Source organism: Rhinolophus sinicus, linkage group LG02 (genome assembly GCF_036562045.2).
Source record: "Rhinolophus sinicus isolate RSC01 linkage group LG02, ASM3656204v1, whole genome shotgun sequence".
NCBI classification, from domain to species: Eukaryota; Metazoa; Chordata; class Mammalia; order Chiroptera; family Rhinolophidae; genus Rhinolophus; species Rhinolophus sinicus.
The window spans coordinates 161,908,646-161,930,011 of NC_133752.1; the positions used below are offsets into that span (position 1 = coordinate 161,908,646).

The 21,366-nt window shown below is 32.6% G+C and overlaps 1 protein-coding gene across 7 annotated transcripts in view; it reads right to left on the minus strand.

Annotated features, from left to right (window-relative positions):
- The window catches only part of CCDC91 (coiled-coil domain containing 91), a 326,862-nt gene that overhangs the window by 198,004 nt on the left and 107,492 nt on the right, over positions 1-21,366 (minus strand). For 6 of the 7 annotated variants that reach the window (XM_074325866.1, XM_074325865.1, XM_019737205.2 and 3 more), the window contains 3 exons: positions 5,223-5,383; positions 4,101-4,304; positions 3,360-3,464 (listed from right to left, as the gene is read on the minus strand). In XM_074325866.1, the coding sequence (XP_074181967.1) occupies positions 3,360-3,464; positions 4,101-4,304; positions 5,223-5,383 (470 nt within the window). The remainder of the gene's footprint in view (positions 1-3,359; positions 3,465-4,100; positions 4,305-5,222; positions 5,384-21,366) is intronic. The other variant, XM_074325868.1, reaches the window with a different exon arrangement.

Sequence of the window (21,366 nt, forward strand, 5' to 3'; positions counted from 1 at the left end):
AGTCCACACCTACATCCTGGCTGCCCTGTGAAGGGGTAACAGAAAAAACCATGTGGTATGGAGCTGTTTGTAAAACTTGCATCCCCACCCAGAGATAAGGAGGCTTTCTCTCCCCATCCTCTCCTGTGTCAGAAGAAGCTGCATGGGAATCATTCAGAGATAACAAGGCCGCCCAGCTCCATGGTGTGCACTGCCTCTATAACGGCTGCTGCAAAACAAATGCTGACCACTGTTTTCACTTTTTGCCTTTAAAAAAAAAAAAAAAAACAGAGAGAGAGAGAGAAAATACTCTTCAGATTTCTTTCAGTTAGGAAAATCAGGTACTAATGTAGGTTTTTCATAAAAGCGAAGCGGCGTAAGGCGAAGTTCCAAAAAGCAGAGGTTCCCTCTGTAAGTTAAACAACATGCCTGCCTTTGAGTTCAATTTAGCTATGAGACCTCCTACTACATGTTTCTATCACTTACTTAGCCAAGGTGATAAAATACTCCATAAGCTAGTTTACTTTTTTATTCATGCAGTATAAAAAGATAGAGGCCCTTCTTGATTCTGAAGTAAAGTCATCTGAAAACAAACAGATTTCTTTGGAAGTACTGTTTCCTGTAAAAGGAAGATCTTTTCAAATTGAATATTAGTTTTAAACATTCAAGTTGTTTCTTAAATTATCACCATTCATAGGAAAAGCAGTAAAACAATGATAATGCCACTTAGAATTTACATTGGTCTTTACTGTGAAAAGCTCAAGTGCGGTATGGTCAGGTCCTAGATGGTTTCTCAGGTGTGTTCTGTTCCCATTAGTAGATGGAGAAACTAAATTTACAAAGGCATATGTCACACTAAAGGACCCAGAGAAAACACAAAGTTCTGTCAGTATTCAGCACTGTGACATAATAAGCACCATAATTCCAAGTATGGGGCTGGTAAGTGTGGCTGTCTGCACTATAATTAGCCTTTGGTGAGCAGGGTGCATTATATTAGTTCATTCATTTAAAAGCATTAATTGAGTCCACACTACATGCCAGGTATTGCTCTAGGTACTAGAAAGGAAAGTTCCTAATCTCACGGAGCTTACACTCTGGTGTGTGTTGGAGGGGAGAGGGAGAATAAACAAATCAAAATAAAATATCAAGTAGAGATAAGAGTTATGGGGGACAAAGAAGCAAAGAAAGAGGGCTACAGAATGCTAAGCATGTACGCGGTTCTTATTTTCTATGCCATGGTTCAAGGAAAGTCTCCAAAAGAGGTGGCATTTGAAGAGGGATCTGAGGGAAGCTAGGGTTCACTGAGAGCTGTTGAAGTATAATTTTCAAAAAGTTAAAATGTGACTCATATAAATGTAAACTCAACATATGCCAAAGATTTCTTCTACTCATTTATTAATAAATAAATCATTTATGTTAAGACTAAATGAATCATATATATATATATATATATATATATATATATATATATATATTTTTTTTTTTTTTTAATAATGGATTGTTACACTAAGAAAGAGTGCTAGGTTAGAGACAAAACTGGTAAATGTCCTATAGGGCAATAAACTACTCTTTAAAGTTATCTTTTCAAACAAGCAGAAATTATTTGTATCTCTTCTGGGGAAAAATTTAACTAACATGTACTATCAATACTTCTGAGACTTCTAATCAATAGTAAACCATGACTCAAATAAAATATATTCTCCTAAATAATCCTTGGGTACGTCTGTTAAACAATGGCCCCATAAGACACTGAAAGAACACACTGCTTAGCCTTCTCCTTACTTTCATGTTTTGCAGATTTTTAACAGAGCCATGCAGATATTTGGGGGAAGGGCATTTCAGGCAGAGAGACTGTGATTAAATCATAAACCATTTCCCTCCACTCACCATTCCAATAGCCAAGGAATGCCCTCCCCAACAGGCTCACACATTCACCTGGACCTTACGAAGTTTGTTACCAGTAAATAGCTGGAGGTAAACTGGAAAAGATGGAGAAGCCAGGTTTACACTGGAAGGAGAATGAAAACTGAGGCTGAGAAATGATTTGATTTACATTTTTAAAAACACTACTTTACTTGCTGAAGTAAAAACTCATTAAGGAGAAGAGGAAGAGTAGAAGCTAGAAGACTATTGAGGAGACTATTAAAATAATCTAGTCAAATAAACGAATACATAGTTAGTCAGATGAAAAAGTGCTATGGAGGGAAAAAAAGTATAATATGGGAAGGCTGGTAGGGGATGTCAGTGTTGTCTGGAAAGTTGTATCTCAAGGTGATATCTGCATGGACACTTGAACGATATAAAAAAGAAAACATATAAGAGGGTAAAGGGGGTCAAATACACGGTGATGGAAGGACAACTGACTCTGGGGGGTGAACATACAATGTGATATACAGATGATGTATTACAGAATTATACACCTAAAACCTATGTAATTTTACTAACCATTGCTACCCAAACAAATTTTAGTTAAAAAAAAAAAAAAAAAAGTGCAGAAAATTAAGGAGTGTTCCAGATATAGGGTTAAAACAAAATGATTGAGGAGAAAGAGAGGGAAAGGCAAAGACAGGGAGAAGGGATGAAAGAATACAGAGCCTTGCAAACCCTTTTAAGAACTTACTTGACTTTTAGTTTGGGTGAGATGAGAAGTCACTGAAGGTTTCGGAGCAAAGAAATGACAATCATTAAATACTAAACAGATCAAGGTGGCTGCAATGTGGAGAATGGTCTGTCTGTAAGTAGGCAATGGCAGAAGTGTAAAAATTTGTTAGAAGATATTTTAGTATTCCAAGGCAGAAATAAGGAAAGGTTGTTAGCAGTGACTTAATGATAAACAGTCGAAACCTGGATATTTTGAAGATAGAATCAACAGGTTTTCCTGGAGCAACAGACAGGGAGTAAATACAAAAAGGAAGAAATGTGGGTTTCAGCCTTAGCAATAGGAAAGATAGAGGTGCCATTGATTGAGATGGAGATGCCGATAGAAAAATATAAATTTATTGAGGAAATTTAAGGAGAAGAAAAGGAAACACTGACTATAAACAACTTATGAAAAAAGTTAAATATCTAAATTTGGAGTTTATAGGATTCTGAACTCTTTTCAAATGTAATCACAAATAAGAAAAATTAGAATGCCCAATTTCCAAATTTTCTCCATCAGAAACAGAATATTTTCTTTCACCAGACTGGTCTAGGACAACAAACCCTCACGGCTTCTCACAGATTCATACTTTTCAATATGGCATTTGTCATTCATTTCATCCATGTTGGTCAATATTTTGAATATTTAAGTACTTGATCCCGCATTCATAAAGTATTTACTGAGCACTTTTTGAAATTATATTACATGTTATATTAAATTTTAAATACACTGGGTTTACCTGAAGTTCTTTATATCTATCTTGAAAAGAAATGGCCTCTCGTTCTTTTTCTTTAAGGAAATCTTTTTCCAAGATACTGTGCTTTTCCATCAACGATTCCACATCCTAAAAAAAAAAAAAAAAAAAAATCCAAGCACAAATTATATAATATTTAATGGCATAAAATAAATATAGTTTTTTTCAATGAACATGCCAAAAAAATATTTGGTAAGGAAAGAACCCAGAGGCAATATGGTTTAAAGTTCTTCAATCAATAAAATCTATCTCTACATATACTTCTTATAAATTTGTTAAGGTCTTTTGATAGATCTATTTGTAGGAAAAATAAATGAGAACACAAATAACTTACTAAAATAGCTGTATATCTAAGTATTCTTTTCAAATATCCCATGATGCCTGACTTCCTGTCAGGATAAGACAGTGTTATAAATCTTCTAAACTGTATAAGAAATACACAGTACCAGCTTTCAAGGAAAATAAAAGTAAACCAAAAGGAAAGCATTAGAGGAAAAATAAAAATCTAGTAAAAGATGTCCACATCTTTAAAAGTATACATTTAAGACTAGAGATTTCCTACCAAAGACTTTTAAGTGATAAACTCATATGACTGATATAAACCTATGGGCAAGGCAGGAGAGAACCTTCTTCCACTGACGAGTTTTTAATCAGAGATTGTGATTTTTTCATATTTCCAGAATATGTCACTCAAAAATTTATATTTTTAGGAAAATGTAAATATACCTTTTTAATTCTCTGTTTTTCTTCTTCAGAAACTTTGAGTTTCATCTCCAGACTTGAAATTTTCTGCTGAAGCTGTATGTTTGATACATTGGCTCCAGGATTCTCAGACTCATCCACATGAGCAATTGTTCCATTACTTTTCTCATCAGTTAAACCCAATGGAAAAAGTGAGATATCCAGATCAGTGTGTGTTGATTGCTGAATCTAAACCACATTAAAAAAAATATATACAAGAGGGGAAAGTTTACACTGTACAAATAATGAAAACATCCAAAGGGCACCAGAAACCACATTTGGAAATTAAGTTGTAGCAAGAGTTCCGAAATTATTTCACCCTTTAAGAAAAATCAACAGAAGACCTCAAACTGTTACAACAACCTATCTTTGCAGTAATACACAAAATTCCTCTAAACTTTTGCGTTTAAAACATTTATTATTTTGCTAGCAAACCACTAAAAACTTAAAACTTTGTCTTATGCTTGAAAGTATATAATTAAGTACAGACGCATCTGCTATTCACCAATTCTTGACTTTACATACACAAACAGAATTTGCTTATATTTTAAACTCAAAATTTGAAATTTATCAGTAATCTCCAATTGATCATCACTCTCTAGTAAAGATAACAGGTGACTCAAGATTGTATATAACACTTTGAAAATCTGGACTAACTCCAGCATCTAGCACAATGCCTGTATCAATAAATAATTGAATGAATAAACCCTATCACTGTGATCTTTTTGGTTTGTACTCTAAAATTGAAAAGAACACTCTGATACCCAAAAACATAGAATAAGCTTCCCTGAAAAGAGAAATAATTATTATTTTTTTGTAATTACTTTACCTTTGGAAGTTCAAGGTTTGAAATGCAAAACTAAGTCAATTTTAATAAATGAGATACTCAAACCCTGTTTTGGTAAGTAAAGCTATTTAAATACCTTGCAATGGTGCCACAGCACAAATATATTATTCAGGTATTTTTAATTCTATATATTAGCTTCAAAGTTAAAATAGCTACAGAAATATTTCTTTCAGAAAGTTAAAAAAAAAAATCAGAAGCATTAAGTCAGTATGCAATTTTTTAAGCATGCAAATTTCCTATAAAAATATACTTGTCTTTACCTGTGTTTTAGGAATACTTTGATTGACAATGCTGTTGTCTGCATTCATAATCTCTGATGATGAAATGATGGGCTCAGAAGAGAGGCAGCCACCTGAAGGAGAAGAGTAGTCATGGTCCAGTACAATCGCAGAAGAAGCTGAAGAAAGATGGACTCCAGACACTAAAGGAAAACAAACACACAAACAAATTACTAAAGAGAAAATAAACAGGTTGAAGGGAGAAAAGAGAGTAGAGGGCGGGAAAGGGAATAGGGTAAGGGAAGTCAAAGCAAAAAGACTGAAAATGAGGATTCTATGACTATTATTCCTCAAGGACCGTTACCTGAAATCGAAAACTAGTGTTTCTAAATTTAACATGACATTTCCACGTGAGACCCAGGCAAACAAAACAACTGAATAATGTCTTAGTGTTTACATACTAACACATTACCATAGAAGTGCATTTGCAACTCAGACAAAGTATTCAAACATATTATCTATCTATTGAGTTAGTTAAGAAAAAACACTAGCATGCCTACCAGTGCCAGGCAGGGGCACTAGGCATGAAGAAGTCAGCACTAAGCAATTAAGCATCCATGTCCTCGGTGACCTTGTGACCTAGCAGGCAAGTCAAATCAATGATTTATTACAGTAAAGTGAGCTAAGGGGAAGAACAACTACTTTAGAATAACTAATCCAACTGTCTCTGTTAACTTCTTTTCCAAAAACAGTTTTTCCATGTTTGCTGAATTGTTTCTATAAACACAAAATATTGAAATATAATTCTGTAATTAGTGTCACAACACAACATTATTAGATTGTGATTAGGGTTCAAATATAAAGGTGATGAAAGGAAAGCCAACTGCCAGGCATGAAATAAGACAAAAATATTGATGAGGGCAAAATAAACAGATTATATTACTTTATTTCCAAATGATCTTTCAAAAAATGCAAATACATTTATTTGTATTATGTGTTTTAAAGTTTAAGAGTAAATCAGTTTTAGCATTAATCCACTTATACGTTTTGACTTTCTAAATTATAGAGACCTTTATTCCACATTGGCATCAGTGGAACGTCAGCGAAGTTCTACATAAATTCTAGAAGGCAGCTCACAATGGAAATTGTATTTTTGCCTGAATAAAGGCATTTATATGGTCATTAGGTATTAATAAACTAAAGAATATATCAATTTCTAATTGGTAGTATATGGGATCATTTAATTATTTTATATAAATTTTTATTTCAGAGCAGCATTGTGTTTTTACAATACTATGTGCCATACTGGGTAAGGTATCTTGGCTTCTCCCGTAAGCATTTCTTTTTCAAAAATTACTTTTTTCTAGTATTCACTATTCCACATGGTAACAAACTTCTCTAAAATGTCAAAATATTCTAACTTGTAATTCTAAATTACAATTTATAACAAAAATATTACTAATTAATTTTAAAGGTATGAAAATTGGTACTATAGTATAATAAGTTATTATTATTAAGAGCATATGCTCTGGAACCACATTGCCATACCAGGTATAGATCAACTGTCAAGTATACTTAACTTCCCTCAATTTCCTCATCTGTAAAATTGGCATCATGTTGGCGATGAGGTTTAAATTGATTAAAATATGTAAAGCTTTTAGCACTGTGCTAACGTTACTTTCATTATTATTTCAAAGATTAAAATCTGTTGGACAAGTATGTTTTTTTCCTGATCATAAAAGGTATGTATGATGATGAACCTGAGTTCAAGAAACTCTTAAAAATGTAATTCTGATCTAACACAAAAACATTTTAACATCTTTTTATGTCTTCATATTTATAGCCAAAATCTAAGACAAGATGTCATGCTGACCCAAGTTAAATTCTCAATCTGTAAAATTAAACGTTCAAGTATATCATACTAGGGAAAGAAGGGGGGGGGGGAGTGGGTAGCATAAAGGAAGGGAGAGAGAAAGTAAGAAGGTAAAGATAAGAGATAGATGAAGGGAAGGGAAAGGAAGAGGTTGAGGGAGGGAAGTAGGTAGAGGGCAAGGAAGTCACCCTCAACCTCACACTTTCTACTAGCTTCTACCGCCTATCACACTTTCCCTTCATACCCAAATGCCTTATGTCCAAATGATTCCTGTCTCAATTTTCTTCTCACCCATCCTCATCACCTCACCAGACCTATCCATTAAGATATTAATTTTCCTTTCAGCTACTATTAAATCAAATAAACACTTCTTGTTTTATCTTTCTTTAGTTCTCCACAGTACGTAATACTAATGACCCTCCCTTTATCTTGACATTCTTCCCTTGGCACCTGTGAACCACTATATCTAAGACTACCTCCTAATATTTTGACTACTTTTTCTTTTTTTTTCCTTTTCAGGCTCTTTCTCCATTCAATCTTAAGATTCATTGTTTTCTACATGATCTGATCTTTTCAAAAGTCACATTATTCTTACTATTATCAAAACATATTTATCACCAATAAGCTAATGACACCTAAATTCACATGTCTAGCACTAACCACTGTGCAGACTTCCAGATGCATATTCTCACCTAACTAGCAGATAATTCCATTTAACTACCTAGCAGATACATCAAACTTACCCATTATCTTATATAACCCTGCTTTGCTTTATGTTTTCCATTTTAGTTAATAGTATCTCAAAGAACTATTTGCCCACACCAGAAATTATAACATTAAGTGCCACCTTCATTCCAGTCACACTGTGCTACTAACAGTTCCCTGATTATACCATATTGTTCAATACCTCTGTGACCTCACAATACTACTGCTTAAGTAAAAGTCATAGCGATGGAGTCAGAAATGGATTCAAATTTCAACAATAACAGCTTACTTGTTAAGCAGCTGTGGGCAACTTACATAGACCCCCTCTAAGCCACAGAGCTCCTCTTCTGAAAATGGGGAAATAATATGTACCCCTAAATGATGTTTTACACAGAATCAAGGAAATGATAAGAAATATCTAGGGCAATGGTTTCCCCTCGGGGGAAGCACAGAGAAAGGACAGAAGAAGAGTACCAGAATTGGTAATGTTCTATATCTTAAGTGGTAGATTCATGACTGTAATTTTTGAATAAAGAAAAAAATAATTACACATGGTTAAAAATATAATGCTGAAGGCTTCTTGTTTCAATGCCCTTTCTGGTTGTAGTACTCAACTCCCATGAGCTACATTATCCCAAGGATCAAAACTCACGTTGGATAAATAAGAAAAGAAAAAACCCTAATCCAAACTAAAGATTAATAGGGACCAATAAGTTTATTCAAAGAAATGATGCTTTTGTGAAAAAATGTCAAGAATTCTCAATAAACAAACACAAGATTTGGAGTTGCAAGCCTTTTTGAATGCCTGCTAATCACATCAATATTTATTCCAGACATAAGGAAAGTTGAACCTAAAATGACTATAATTTAAATGTGCTTTCAAATTATAAGACATTAGCGGGATTTTAAGAAATTTAACTTGACAATGTAAATGTTCACTGAATATGAGTATATCATAACCCAAATCCCATTTTTAAAATAAAATGAGAGAACAAATGAGTAGTGCTATGGAAGAAAAGGGAACGTGTAAATACAGAGGGTGCCAAAAAAATGTATACATATTTTAAGAAAAGAAAAAACTATTAAAATTGTAACACTCAATACACACTGATAACAAAAGATGTATACAAGTCACATGTATACATTTTTTTGGCATGCCCAGTATATTACCCTCTAATCGGAAATTAGTTTTTTGTGTTTTTGTTTTTTGGGTTTTTTTTTCAGTTAACCTGTTAGATTTACACTATGGTAAAATAAATACATCTTCATTGAATTTTAGCTGACTATTCAATCACTATCCCTAAAAAACTCCACACTGGTAAATATTGTCCATATCTGTAGATCCAAAATATTAATACTTTGGATGACATACATGTTTTATACATGTTTGCTTAACAAATGGGAATTTTTAAGCCTAATAATAAAAAAATCACAAATTGCAATATGTAAAACTTAATTATTTTCTCACCTAGCCAAGAAGATACAAATTTCAGTTTCAAATTGCTACAGTATTCGTGGGTCTATCAAAAGTTGATAGATGTCAGCCTTCCTGCCCAATATCTTTAAACTCAAACCAAGTTACCCAAAAACACCAAGCTCAACCAAACTTTTTATAAGAAGTAGAAATTTACAAAATTTGTATATTTTCATATTTTGTTTGTTTGCTTGATTTTTAAGTCTTAAGAGAACAGAAACAATACGCTTCATTTCAAATGTAAAATTCTTGCTTTCCTAAGACAAGGTCAGCATACACTCCTTTACAGCTATAAAGCTAATCAAAAGTGCAATTAATGGCAGTTCTTCATCTTTAACTTTGTACTGGTAATTAGCAAATTCATTGGATATATGGTTTTTCATTAATGGACTTCTTCTAAAACACAAGAAAAGCCCACTATGTCAGAAAACTACACAAGCAAAGGAATCCAAGTTTCCAAATAGTATGTGATTTTTTTTTCCCCAGTAGCTCTACTTGTTGTCAACCCTGTTTTCTTTCCATAAGCATAATTCTTGTAAATCTAAATAAGAACAGGTGTAAATACCCATGCATTTTTAACTATATCCAAAGAAATCTGCTTATCTCTGTTAATAGTTAAATAATTCAAGAGAACACCAATAAAATAATAATGGGTTTACAACTTTTCGCTTAGAAAATATTTTTAGTCTTTAATTTTCTTTCAGTCTTATCCAATGCAGGCTCTCCCTTTTCACTATTCTTTCATCTCACAGGTACATTAGAGGCTGATGATTACCTTTCACAAATTGTCATCTCACTCAAATTCTATGATACATTGATTTATTTTCCGGTCTAAGTAGGAGTTCACTTTTTCCTGTTTGATGCTCATTGTTGAGAGTTCCCAAAATCGCTTATGTAGTAAAATCACTCATGTATGATAAATAAAGAATATACAAGAATGAAGATCCAGATGTCTAAATATGAAGATTTGTTAGTAAATATAAAACAAGTGGACACATTGTTTTAATTGGCACTAAACAGGGTAAAAGTCAATGTTTAGCAAAGTATTAACTCTATTCAAGGAGGGCTCCCTATAGGAAAGGACCCTTGATTTATAATTTAATGGATAATGTAATTTAATGGATTTCAAGATACATACAGAATATTTAGAGTTTTAAGGAGAAACACATAATAGCTTAGAAAAGAATAATAGGCAGGAATACAAGAAACAGGAATGCTCACTTTCTTAATAAAAGAGGGATTACATAATTAATGAAATTTCTACCATGTTAGTTATCTTTAATTATTCTCCAGAGTATTGTATAAACAAAACTTCCACTTCTGCTTGTTTCTTTGAGGAATAATAGCGTGTTTATAAGAACTGTGTGGGCAACACCATATACCATAAAATGTTATGAGCAATTTTTAGAATTATGCAAATGACTAAAGAAACTGTGTTTAAATTTCTAAATGACACATGCAAAGATAGAATCCCCGTAATCTATTGCTAGCATGGTCAACACAAAATATATTAATATAACTTTTGGAATAGAAAAATAAAAAAGTAAACTATTTATATCAACACTGCTTCTTCATTATCATAGCAGGAAGAAAACCTCACAGCATCCAAAAAATAAATAAAAAGAAAAAGAAAAAGAAATAAAATCCAGAGAGTACTGTCTAAAGAGTCCAGTAAGTTTGAAAATATGGAAAAAAAATTTCAAATAATAAATATATTTAAGCCACACTACTATCGTAAATCTGAGATTTTTTTTTCCTTTAACTCTTGCTCACAGGATGTGACCAAACATAGGCAAATTCTAAGCAACTTTCCAAGAGGTAGAAAAAAAGAAACTTAAGATGAATATATGGTGAGGCCATTTTTGTCTCTTGAATCTATGGAAAATGGATCCTTAAGAGTTTCTTTTAAATACCCAAATCAAAGGCAACAAAAACAAAAATGAACAAGTGGAACTTCATCAAACTAAAAAATTTCTGCACAGCAAAGGAAACCATCAACAAAATGAAAGGCAACCTATTTAGTGTTCAGTGGGAGAAAAGATTTACAAATCATATATCAGATAGGAAGTTAATACCTACAATATATAAAGAACTCATACAAAACAATAGCAAAAAAAAAAGAACAAAATCAACTGAAAAACCAGGTAGAGAATCTGAATAGACATTTTCCCAAAAAAGACACAGATGACCAGCAGGTACATGAAAAGATGCCCATCACCATGAATTATCAGGGAAATGCAAAACAAAACCACAAGGAGATACCACCTCACACCTGATAGAGTGGTTATTATAAAAAAGACAAGAAACAAAACGTGTTGGTGAGGATACAGAGAAAAAGAAACCCTTTTAACTGTCGGTGGAAATGTAAATTGGTGCAGCCAGTATAGAAAATAGTGTGGAGGTGCCTCAAAATTTTTTAAATAGAACTACCATATCATCTATCAATTCTACTTCTGGGTATCTATACAAAAACAAAAACACAAGCTCATATATGAACCCCCATGATCCCTACAGCATTATTGGCAATTACCTAGTTATACATTAGGGGATGAGTGGATAAAGAAAATGCGGTACCCTGTTTCCCCAAAAATAAGACCTAGACGGACAATCAGCTGTAATGCGTCTTTTGGAGCAAAATTTAATATAAGACCGGGTCTTATATAATGTAATATAAGACCCGGTCTTATATTATAGTAAAATAAGACCGGGTATTACATTATATTATATTAATTATATTATTATATTGCATTATATTATATATTATATAAGACCCAGTCTTATTTTACTATAATTTTTGCTCCAAAAGATGCATTAGAGCTGATTGTCCAGCTAGGTCTTATTTTCGGGGAAACATGGTGTGTGTGTGTGTGTGTGTGTACACATGTGTACACACACACACACACACACTGGTACCTTGGTTATTGAACATCTCCGTTGACGAACATTTTGGTTTACAAACACCATAAATTTTATGGATATATGGTATCATTAGGTAGTAAAATTCATGCTAAACTTCCAGTTTTCGGGATTGATTTTAAAGGTCTGGAATGGATTAATCCATTTTGCAGTACTTTCTATGGGGAAACCGTGCCTCAGTTTTCGAACGTTTCAGAACCTGAACGATCTTCCGGGACGGATTACGCTCGAAAACCGAGGTACACTGTGTATGTGTATATATACATATATATACATATATATATATATATATATATATATATATACACACACAAGGGAATATTATTCAGCCATAAAAAAGAAAATCTTGCCATTTATAACAACATGGATGAGTCTTGAGGGCATGATACTAAGTGAAATAAGTTAGACAGAGAAAGACAAATACCATATGATCTTGTATGTGAAATAAAAACAAACAAACAAGTAGCTCACAGATAACAGAACAGACTGGTGATTGCCAGAGGTAAAGGGTAAGGTGTGAATGAAATGGGTGAATGGGTTCAAAAGGTACAAATGTCCAGTTATAAAATCAGTAAGTCATGGGGATATAATACTGATATATCATGTATTACATGGGGATATAAAACTTTCAAATTCACATTTGAAAGTTGCTGAGAGTAAATCTTTAAAGTTGTCACCACAAGAAAAAAACGAAAACAATTGTAACTACGTGTGGTGATTATTTTGCAATCTTTACAAATATCATAAAATCATGTTGCACACCTAAAACTAAAATAATGTACATGTGCATTATATCTCTGTTTAAAAGGAAAAAGTTTCTTTTAAAACACATTACAACATGATGCAATACCTGAGGGGAAAAAGTGGTTGTGCTCTCTTTGGCACTCCTTTATCTACTCATTTATTCAAAATACAGTTGTAGAGTGAGGCACTATATTCAAGATGCTATGCTATGAAATGCAATGAAAGATACTACAACATCCTTTATATTGGAAAATGTGCCCTAATAATATCATTTTAGTATTGAAAATATAAATAAATATTTCCTTATCTAAAGTACTTAGTAGTTAGAGATCATGAAATGACTTGCCATTTTTTGTAGACTTGATATCACTGTTGGAACATCCCAAATACCAAATGATTAAAATAAAATACTAGTGTGCTGCACATAATAGGCATTTAATAAACCAATCTACTACTCATGAGAATTTGTTTAGACATTTCTTGGAAATATTTTAAAAATTGAATATTTGAAATATAAGAAGATAATTTTTCCTAAAAGAGGGTGAAACTGGACTCTCATACTGATATGAAATGAATAAATGTGAAAGCTTTTATTCTACTTATATAATGAGGAAACCAGACAAATGTTATAACTAGTTCAAATGAAAAGTCAAAATAGCACTAATTTATGGGGAGTAAAGTAATGCTGAAATAAATTGCAAATGCAAGTGAAACACTTTCCCAAAGAGGAGAAGTTAATCAAAACTCTACTAGATATCACAGAATTTTATATGTCTATCAGTTACCTAGAACATATAAAGAGCTATAAAAAGTAGCTTGAAGACAATGAACAAAGCCAGAATCAGATAACTATGAAACGTGTGCTAAATGTAGACAATGAATAGTTTTCATTTAAAAAATATTTTGTACATGATCAAAGAGAATACCTCAAATTTCTGTTTTGCTAAGTGAAATGAAGAAAGGAGAAAGAAATGTCAATGACTGAGTATATACTCTGCACCAGGTATTGGGCAAAATATTTTATTGTGTGTCAACTGATTTGATGCTTACAATAACAATCATTTTATAAATGAAGAACCTAAGATTTTAGGTTTAGCTATTATTTAGCTATTATTAGGTTTAGCTAGAAGATTATCAAGTCATGATCAGAATTCATGTATTTCTGACTCCAACTCTTCTCCATCCCACAATGACTAAAAATGCAAGTTAAAGTCATGTAAGGTTGTGTGTGTGTGTGTGTGTGTGTGTGTGTTTTCTAGTACGTAAACAATGAAAAATACAAGACGAGGAAACAAAACATAGACCACCTAATATGAAAAGTATTAAAAAAAGATGAAAACTTAAGAAGAATTTAATAAAACTAACTTTCTTAAGTGTATATTTAAATGATACCAACAACAAAAGTTACCTCTGTTATTAAAAGCCTAAAAAGAAAGAAAAACATGCTTAGCTAGAATATATACAGTAATTTAACAATGTCAATTAAAATAATAAAGTAAAACCAAGAATCCTCAAATAAACTTAACTATATCCTACTGCCAGGAGAAAGCAAAACTAATCTGTTTCCCCCAAAATAAGACTTATCTGGACAATCAGCTCTAATGCGTCTTTTGGAGCAAAAATTAATCTATGACCCTATATTACTTTACTATAAGACTGGGTCTACATAATATAACATAACATAACATAACATAACATAACATAACATAACATAACATAACATAACATAACATAAAATATAATAATATAATGCAATACAATATAATACGGGGTCTTGTATTAATTTTTGCTCCAAAAGACACATTAGAGCTGATTGTCCGGCTAGGTCTTATTTTTGGGGAAACAGTAATGAAGTAAAACAAAACAAAAGTCCACTTCTGCCCTTCAAGAGAATAAAATAGCATACTAGTTATAGTATGTGGATATTCGCAAAATGTAATTCACAATTATTTCTTTTTCACTCTCTACCTATAAACAATCAATAGAAAGCTTGCCACAATTTCCACTCTCTTTAAGCTCTGAAGATTTTCTATTGTCTTTCTTCTATGTATACTATTCTTTCTTCAATTGCATATTTCTTCTTCTCTTATTCTGTTCTGATTATTTTCTTTCTATAAGCCCATCCCACTGTTTCAATATTCTTATGTTAATACTTTTTATTTAATTACTGTTTCTTGAAGTGAAAAAATTATTTTCCTGTTATCTAAATCATAAAATATAAATATCAATAAAAAAGTTTTACAACAACATACTGACAGGTATCCGTATATTACAACATAACTCCCATTTGCCAGGAGCTGACTCAGCCTACACAGGTGATCATGTGTACACACAGTACTGTTCACCTTACAGCCTGAGGGATATTTTGCCCACATTAATGTCTGACTCAACTATACTATTCAAATCGAGTGCTATATTTAAGTATTCCTATCAAAGTTAAGCAGCATCAACATGACTATGTATATAATACATCTATGTGGCTTTTATAAACCTTATAATCATAACAGTTTTCAACAGCAGTGGATCTGCCTATTTTTATCTGTGATGAAAACACTATTCATAAAAAAACTTAGCAAACCAACCTATTCTAGAACTAGATCTCTAAAGCCATATACCACCAACCCAAAGTGAGGACTCAAAAGCAAAAGTTGAGTGCACTACATATCATAGAACTCTTAACTCTGTTGGATGTCATTATATCCTATTTTTTAACCATTTAAAAGAAGCTATTTGACACCTAATAGCTAATAGCAGCTATTATTAGACAACTAAACTCCTAGAATTACCTCCAAGAAATGCTATATGCCCAAATCCAAAAGAAGCATGTAGTTTATATAACATTCTATTACCATTATATTCATTAAAAGTAAGGAACCATGTGGCTGAAATAAATTGATAAAGGTGTACAACTTGCAATCTTCGAAGTAAAAATTAAAAAGGGGATATGCCTTCATCTAAGGAATGTTTGTCACAGAACACTGCAATAAAATGCCTAAGCTACACTTCTTGAAAGCATAAAAGACTAAAACAAACAATAATAAAATACTTAGTAAGTCATACAAATGCTGAAAAACCTGACTTTAAAAAAAAAAAAAAAAAAAAAAACCTCATGAATGGGTATAAAGCCTTACAAACTGTTCATTTAAGGGAAATATCAATCTGAGGTCTGAAATATTCAGTTATTTAACTCACCAAAACAAGTGACAAGTTAACTGCAATATGATTCTACCTCTACAATGAACAAAGAATAAAACACAATTGACTTACACTGCCTTGATGAAAGCTTATTTTATTGAGTATAAAGGTATAACTTAGAAAAGAAAAACAACAACTTTGAGATCAGAGGTGCATCAATACCTCAAATATATATTTACTTCCATATCTTATAAGTGAATATGATGCCCCTTGTGGTCTGGGTAGTTTTAAAAAGTCCAGTGTCTAGGTGGAAACAAAGGATCCTCTTATGGGCACTGCAGAGTCCACATCTGAACTCCTCTTTCTGCACCTAACCTTTTCCACCAGCAGCCTTCCCAGTCTTAGTTGTTGGCAACTCCATCCTTCTACTCACTTCATCAAAACATTGGTGTCATCCTAATTCTTTGTGACCAAAACAGCACATAGAAGAAATTTTACGTTTTACTGTTAATGAGGTCTGAAAAATTCAAATGTCTTGCTTGTATTATCCTGCTAAACAGTTACAGATTAAGACTACAATGGAACGTTTCCTGATTGCTAATAGTAGTTCTTCCCACCCTCTGTCCTTTATATAATTATCACTTGGGAGAATATTCCATGCAACTTTTCAAGTTCATGAAAACAGTACTATTTCAGAGGTTAAAAATCTTGGTTCTTTTGAGGCTATTTATAGGAGCAGCTAGTTGATATATACTATTTCACAGGGAGAAGTACAAAGATATGAGATAGAAACACAGTTATACAAGCAATGTCAAACGTTTCTCTTTCACAGGAAAGTCCTTGCAGCAATAAAGGAGCTAGTCTCTGCTATCAACTCAAGTCACAAGTCATGCACATAAACAATGACTTCCCAGGTGAGGATAAGGCCCACATTAAGCCTGTCATTTGTTCCACACAAGTCAGTATCTCTTCAAACAACTTTATAGGTAAAGCTACCAGGAGTTTCAAAACAAACAGATTTAGTTATAAGAGTTAACACACTCAGGAAAGTCCAAAACTATGGCTTCCAAACGGGTATATACAGCTTATTCACAGAGTTCCTTGAAAGACAGAATTTATTTATCAGGGTCATTTTTTATCCATGAGCACTGTTGCCTAGTAACATTCTACTTCATCATGTTTCCAAGGGAAGACAGCCAGAAAATTAACCCAGTATCAAATAACCCAACATGTCCTTTGGAGAAGGGCATTTTGACTTTGAATGTCCAATAGACATCCAAATGGAAAGAGTGGGAAATCTGTAGCTTGTAAGAATCTAAAGAGGCTAGATACTTAAATCTACTAACAATAGTAATCCTACAACGAAAAAATTGAAATAACATGCCGCTTGACTACTTCTAAAAAAGAGATTATCAAAATGTGCATCTAAAGTGTCCCCAACCTATACACCACAACAAAAAGTGTATTTTACTCTAGAGAAACATAAACAGAGTAATTTTCATGAAACAAAAATGTGCCATATAAATACATTTTACATTTAAAATCTAAAACAAAAAGTGGCAATAAAATAAAGATGACATTCTGTAACTTCAAGTTTTAAAGTTATAAGTAACTCAGAATAATCTAATAGGTTAGTAAAATTATCAATAATTCTATACCTTCCATTCTTTTATACATTTCAGCTTCCATGGTGAATAACAAGATTACCCCACAGTACTCCTTAATTCATATTAGATTTAATGTGAAATTTTAAAACCTGTTTTGTACTGATAGGATGATGGAAATTATCAAAGAAAAAAAATTACCAACCTAATGGTAGTATATAAAGCTTTATTTTATTCATTGTAAATATTATAAATAAAGTTATTTTTCACTGTTTTAGTTCTCTCTTATTTGGGCTATATATACATATTGACTTGTAAATTATGATATTTAGAAGGTTCTTACTATCTCTTAAAATATATCTTTGAATTAAAAGGTTTAAAACGCCTTTCCATAGATACATATATGCATGTCTAGCATAAAGCTAGATTTTGTTGGTTTATCAAGTCTGACAATGAGTGTCTTTGACTTGGAATACTTAGTCCATTAATATTTTAATGTTATTACTATTGTACATATATGGTTCTTTTTTCGGCCATCTTAGTTTTGGCTTTCTATTTAATCTGCCATTTTATGTTTTTCTTTTTTCTTTTTTGAACTAATTTTGTTTCCTTTTTCCTACACTCTATCAGTTTGGAAGTTATATACTCTGTTTCTCTTATTTTGGTGGTTTTCCTGGAAATTTTAACAATCATTCTTAAGTTATTAAAGCGTGAAGCAAATCAGTATTTTTATCTTCCTCTTGAAAAATACAATGACTATGGAACATTCAACCTTGAATTACTTCTCTGGTTATTATGCTATTGTTGTCCAATATTTTTTTACATATATAGTCCCAGAATCTGCATGTATATTTATATAGTTAAATGCATATTATTACTATAAGGCATTATTACTAGTATTAGTTTTTATACGAAGTATATTGGATTTACCTGCATAGTTATCATTTTTTCTGTATTTCTTCATGCAACTTAGACTTTCCATCACAAATCATTTTCCTTCTTCTTGAAGTTCATCTTTGAGAATTTTCCAGTAGAGGGGTCATTGTTGGCAAACTCAGTATATGTTTGTTTGAAAATGCTTGTCTTTGTTCTTTATTTTTCAATGACAGTTAATATTCAATATTATATTGGTTTCAGGTATACAGAACGGTAGACATTAATATAACTTATGAAGTGATCACTCTGTTAAGTCAAGTACCCACCTGGCATCATACATAGTTATTACAATACTACTGACTATGTTCCCTACACTATATTTTACACCCCCATGATTATTTTGCAATTTCCAATTTGTACTTCTTAATCCCTTCACCTTCAGTAGATGATTAGATAAAGAAGACAAGGTACATATATACAATAGAATATTATCTGGCCAAAGAAAAGAATGAAATCTTGCCATCTGTGACCACATGAATGGATCTAGAAGGTATTATGCTAACTGAAATAAGTCAAACAAAGAAAGACGATTACCATATTATTCCACTTACATGCGGAATCTAAAAAACAAAATTAATGAACAAAACAGAAACAAACTCCAGATACAGAGAACAAACTGAAGGCTGCCAGAAGGGAGGGGTTTGGGAGGCTGGGTTTAAATATCCTTGTCCTTTTTGGATAGTTTCATCTACATAGTAGTTCTAGATTGATAGACGTTTTTTCTCTGCATAATGAGATTATTACTCCTCTTCTGATTTTCATAATTGCTGTTGAGAAATTAGTTGGCTCCATTTACTGCTGCTCCTTCAAAGGTAATCATTTATTTTCTTTCTGGCTACCTTTATGATTTACTCTTCGTAATTGGTGTGCTGTGGTAACAGGTATGAATATCTCTTTATACCTTGCTTAGAATGTGTTGGGCTTTTTTAAAGTATGGGTTGAATCTGGATCCAGGAAGCTCAATAATCTACAGATTAAAGAAACCCAAAAAATCACTTACAGAAAACTCTATCACTTCTGAAAAATTTTATTATCTATACAGGTACAGTAGAGCAGTGCTTCCTAAACTTTCACGTGCACAAGCGTCACCTGGAGATCTTGTGCAAATGCAGATTCTACAATGGCAGGTCAGGAACGGAGCCTGAGATTCTGTGTTTTTTAACAAGCTCCCAGGGGATGTCAATGTCAGTCATCTCAGATAGCATTTTGCCACAGAGCAAGTCTCATCAAATGACAAAGGATTTGTATTACACTAGTTTCTCTACCCATAAAGCAACCAAGTTAGCAAACAATTAAAATAATTTTTTAAATGCTTAGAAATTAAGAAATACTTCAAAAATAACTCAAGGGACAATTCATATTGAAAATTAGAAAATATTTATGACCGATTTAAAAAATCAAGACTGGCAAGATGCAGTTAAAATAATAATCAGAAGGTAAATCATATCCCTAAATGCTTATATTTGAAAAGAAAGGTTAAAGTTAATGAGGTAAACATTGAATTTTTTAAAATTAGGAAAATAGAGGAATAAACCCAACAAAATAGAGCAAATAACAATCATCAAAGAGAAATTAATATATGAGAAAGCAAATATAAAATTAAATGAGTGCCGATATTGACTAAATTTAATATCTGAAAAGCAAAATGTTCTGTTCATCTCCCTCTTCTCTGCTGCAGAGCTTTAAGGACTTTCAGATAAGCCCTGCCTCCCCAAACATTTTATAAGATTTTGCCCTGCTGACCCTATTTGGACTCAGGCACTGGTCTGACAGCCTTCCTGGCTATAATGCAGTACCTATCTCACTCTGTTCACATAATCCTGACACCTTGTATCTACCCTAAAAAAGATATCCTAGTTACAATTAAGTAATTATCTAAAATCATTTAATTTTTGTGTACCTTTCTAGTTTGTAAGACTCATATAGGCCATCTTGTATGTCAAGAGTTCAGCTAAGCTATTCCATGGTACTGCTGCCTCAAAATCCATTGTTTGGCCAAAAGGCCTACAGAGACCTTAAACTGACTCTCCCTCTCATGCAAGCACATTCCTTAAATAACAGCCTGCAGAGTCATCACAGACAAACACAAGTTCTGGTAAGATTTCTCCAACAGCCTTTGTGATCAACAGTCTTCCCTGCCTCCCTTGTGTGCCCCTTCGGTAAGACCACCACGAAGCTTACCTGAAACCCCACTCTTTTGGTTTAAATTCACCAATCCAGCCTTAGCCCAGGAACTCCCAAGTACTCCAGCCAGTGACCCTAATAAAGGCTTGTGCCTGAGGTCCTGTCTGTTGGTGTGCATCCTGTCTTGACCTCCCCATGTGGACCCTGGAGGCAAGCCATGTACTTCCTCCAGGACCGATGAATAATAAACATCTGTATTTCAATGTCTCGTGTAGTCAGATGTTGAAATACAACTCACTATCTGGTACACTATGCTCCACTTAACAAATGTTAATTTCACAAATTTATAGCATTGTCTATTTTCTTTGTTTTCCACTGTTCCCCCTGTACTTGATACACAATAAATGTTTATTGAATGAGGGAGACAAGGACGAGAAGGTAGAAAATAAATAGTCTCACTCTGACTTCAAATAGTATCATAACCAATGAGCATCTAATCTATATCAAAAATTTAGAAAAACAAAATTGATAAATTTCTTGTATTTCAATCATAAGACCGAGAATTTAAAATAATATAAGAATATCCCTTTAGAAACCTAATGGATTGATAAATCGAATAAATGTTTAATCTAAACTAAATAAGTGAAAAAGATTATCACCAAAAACTTCCTTATG